Source organism: Poromitra crassiceps, assembly GCF_964638095.1.
Source record: "Poromitra crassiceps genome assembly, chromosome: 12".
Taxonomy (NCBI): domain Eukaryota; kingdom Metazoa; phylum Chordata; class Actinopteri; order Beryciformes; family Melamphaidae; genus Poromitra; species Poromitra crassiceps.
The window spans coordinates 33,795,540-33,799,686 of NC_139632.1; the positions used below are offsets into that span (position 1 = coordinate 33,795,540).

General features: G+C 44.2%; 1 protein-coding gene across 5 annotated transcripts in view; it reads right to left on the reverse strand.

The window, feature by feature from the left end:
- Window positions 1-728: 728 nt before the first annotated feature.
- Window positions 729-4,147, reverse strand: part of patj (PATJ crumbs cell polarity complex component) — a 130,473-nt gene continuing 127,054 nt past the window's right edge. For all 5 annotated transcript variants that reach the window (XM_083648471.1, XM_083648470.1, XM_083648469.1 and 2 more), the window contains 2 exons: window positions 3,927-4,053; window positions 729-2,869 (listed from right to left, as the gene is read on the reverse strand). In XM_083648471.1, coding sequence (XP_083504597.1) covers window positions 2,723-2,869; window positions 3,927-4,053 — 274 coding nt within the window. In that variant the 3' untranslated portion in view covers window positions 729-2,722. The remainder of the gene's footprint in view (window positions 2,870-3,926; window positions 4,054-4,147) is intronic.

Here is a 4,147-nt window from a genome sequence, read left to right on the forward strand (position 1 = left end):
CGGCATCCCACCAGAACTTCTAGTGCATACAAGGGACAAAATGCGGCCCCAGGGCCGGACCCGCGGCCCCTGGACCATCTCAATCCGGCCCCCCAACATCCTCAAAGAAAAACAAAACAACCCCCAAAAACTCAATAAAAGGCAGAATTATGTTAGCAAATCTCATCTGCTACAGCCATTGGATTTGTATCACTATTATATCGGGAGATTAACGAGAAAATACCAATAACAGTGGGGGAGAGGGTTAAAAATAGGGAGACTCCCGCGTGTCACGTGTTGGCATGTATGATGTCCAATGTGTGGCCCTTCGCTTACTTTATGTGACACTATGGCCCTTTGGAAAAAAACAACATAAACAAACCTAAAAAAAAACTTCAGAGTATAGATACGAATAAAAGTGGAAAGTTTGGTGTGTGTAAGTGCCACTGAAGTGGACATTTCTGGCTCAGACTCTGAGAAAAATGATTTTGAGAAAGAAATGAATAAAATGTTCTATAAATCAGGCTATGAATGATATATAAGAGAAACCCCTCTCTAAAAACTTTCAGAATATAGATAAGAATAAAACTGGAAAGTTTGGTGTATGTAAGTGCTACTGAAGTGGAGATTTTTTTTCTGGGTTTCACTCGGCATCCGACTGTCTCCAGCCACTCAGGAAGAGACTTCGGACTCTCCAGGACGGGACGGCCCACAGATAGTGACCCAGAATCCCACAGCAGGTAGATTGTGCTCTCTGTACATTTTAATAAAACAAAGATTATAACCACAAATCAAACAGCAGAATGAGCGATACGCACTACAGACAGAAAGAGACCACTTGCATTTTTGTCACCACTGGCGCTAGCCTACGTGTTCCTATAGCTGTAGCTGAGTTTTCAATCACAAAAACTCCACAAAATCCTGGAGGGACTGACTATATCTCGAGTCCAAGTCCGAGTCACCAAAGAAGAGTCCTAATAGAGTCCCCGTTACCTGAGTCCCAGTCCGGAGTAATTGAACATGAGCGTGAATCTACAGTATTAATATAGCTATCAATAGCTTATGCCAGATTATTGGGGCCTATTACAAACAATGAAAAAGTAAATCAAATCCAACTTGTGACTCTGAATACATGAGTGCTCAAGTCCATGTCGAGTCACAAGTCCTGAACTCAAGTAATACAACACTGGCTATGGGGAAGTTGTGACGGCTTTGAGGTGCTTTTGAGCGTGACAGTTGGCAACATGTCGTCACTCCAGACACACATTGGCTAAACATAACAGAACCTCGTTAAAAAAAATACAATGTTGATTTTCATTGTCATCAAAAAATAAATTACATTTCATCTCATCTACAAATAAAGTACCAAGAATTAAGACAATAATGATGAAAAAAAAGCTGAACTTAAAGTATTTGCAGTTGATTGATATGTATAACGATCAGGAGGTGGAGCACCGGGGCGAGGCGCAGCAGTGTGTGTTGGTAGAATGTAAGTAGGAACTTCTAACTAGACTGGTTTTATGCTGCGTTCGATTATAACTGGGAGGTCGCAAATTGCCACTTGCTACTAACAAAAATCAAATAAAACGCCATGTTAACTCGGAGTTCCTACTCGCAAACTCGGGTATGATTTCTCAACCCCTAGTTGGGTCCCAGCAGGTCACTTGACATCATTTCAACATGGAGCACAATAGTAAGCTTTCAGACAATCCGCATACCGATACAGTAGTTGGTTAAACCCATACAGTTAAACGTTCATGTTGTTATTAGCTGTTAGCTGTCTAATAGCCGATGCTATTAGCATCTATGGTTTTTTTCGACTTGAAGCTTGAACACGACGCACTTCCGGCCATAAACGAACGCAGCATTAGATGACAGTCTGTGTTGTAGGGTGGTTTTACTGGTTATTAGACCAGTGTGTATTGGTAGAAGGGTAATAAATTGTCTTAAACTGGTTTTAGACAGCATGTGTGTGTGTGTGTGTGTGTGTGTGTGTGTGTGTGTGTGTGTGTGTGTGTGTGTGTGTGTGTGTGTGTGTGTGTGTGTGTGTTGGCACCGTCTGATGCGGTTCTAGTTTTTTTGCATGTTGGGAAGTTCAGAGTTCACAATCCATGGTCCTTCGTCCAGGAGTCCAGTCTGTGGTTGGTGTGTGTGTGTGTGTGTGTGTGTGTGTGTGTGTGTGTGTGTGTGTGTGTGTGTGTGTGTGTGTGTGTGTGTGTGTGTGTGTGTGTGTGTATAAAGGGTGTGTGTGTTTGTCAATGTACCAGTATCTCTATACGACACAAGGGCTTTTATGTTCATAGAGAGCTTGGGCATATGCACCAAGGGATTTTCGCCATTCAATAATAATAACAATAACAACAATCATAATAATAATAATAATAATAATAATAATAAAAACTGATTACAAATTATGTTGTTGTTGTTGTTGGTCTGAGTGAAATGTTATATGGTCTCCCCTGATTAAAGTAAAACCATTTTTATAAGCAGTTTACGAAATGTCTATGGAAACAATGAATGGTGGAAAATCCCTTGGTGCGTATGCCCAACCCGGAAGAGGGAGCGACTTTGGCACTCTATATATATATATGTGTGTGTGTGCGTATGTGCAGTTAATTCATATTTGTGCATGCATGTGAGTGAGCATATTATGCGTGTGCGGATCTATGCATGAGAGAGTTTGTAGGTCTGTGTGTGTAAGTGTGTGTGTGTTAGTGTGTGTGTGTGTGTGTTGGTGTGTGTGTTAGGACAGGATGTCCAGCGTGACGCTTCCTTTCTGTTTCTTCAGGATGTTGACGGCCTGTTCGTGCGTGGCTCCCTGCAGACTCTCTCCGTTCACCGACACGATCTGGTCGCCTCGCTTCAGACGCCCGTCCACCGCCGCCGCGCCCTGACACACACACATACACACACACACACACACACACACACACACACACACACGACACACAACAAGACACACAACAAGACACACAGAGAGAGAGAGTTCTTATATTTGTAAATGTCATGGAGCGTAGATGATATGGATGTAGGTCCCGGGATGTCACCCATTGGACTCCCGTTTTGAAGCCTAGTGTGGCTGTCGCCATCTTGGCGTTCTTGCGCAGCTCGCGCGAGACGGCACGAGACCAAGTGTTCCCCAGAGCCACAGCACTGCCTGTGATCAGGTAAGTATGGTTCAATTGTTATTTGCGTTTGCTTTTTTATTTACACCTTGATTTTCACTGGGGATGGGAGAGGAATGAGGAGGGAGTACTCGACCCATCGTGCCCCCATCTCTGGTTGACCTACTTGATAAGGAGGCAGATAGCAAAGAGGAGGAAGAAGAGAAAGATGAGACCATTGAGGCTGACTTGACTGATGATGATGAGGACTATTAGAACTAAAGCTTCCTCTACTAGTGAATTATTATTATTATTATTATTATTATTTTTGTAGTGCGTAAACTCGGACTTGATGACACTTTACACTCAAACTAGGCTAAGTTTAAACTTACACACAGCTGGTGCAACCCAGTGCAGGTCTCTCTCCTCTTCTATGATTGATTTCTCTCTGTGTCATTGTTGAACGTGTCTTTGTGCAAAAATGGCGGCTCTAGAAAGAAGCCCTCGCTCTTTGATTGTGAGGGACCTGACGTTTACCAAAGATGTTTTAGATCCTGAAACATCTTCTCAAATCAAACTCCACTGGAGCAGACAGACAGACAGACAGACAGGCAGACAGACAGACAGACAGGCAGACATACAGACAGACATACAGACAGACAGACAGGCAGACAGACAGACAGACAGGCAGACATACAGACAGACAGACAGACAGACAGACAGACAGGCAGACAGACAGACAGGCAGGCAGACAGGCAGGCAGACAGGCAGGCAGGCAGACAGACAGACAGACAGACAGACAGGCAGACAGACAGACAGGCAGACAGACAGACAGGTGGGTACCTTGCTGAAGACAGTCTTGACGTAGATGGGCAGGTCTCCATGTGGAGAGCCGAATCCTCCCACGATGCTGAAGCCCAGCCCCTCTGAGCCTTTCTCTAGACTGATGCTGCCGGGCCGGGGGCCAACGCTGTGGGTTTATAGTGCACGTTTAGCATGTGTCTATGATGTGCACGTTTAGCATGTGTCTATGGTGTGCACGTTTAGCATGTGTCTATGGTGTA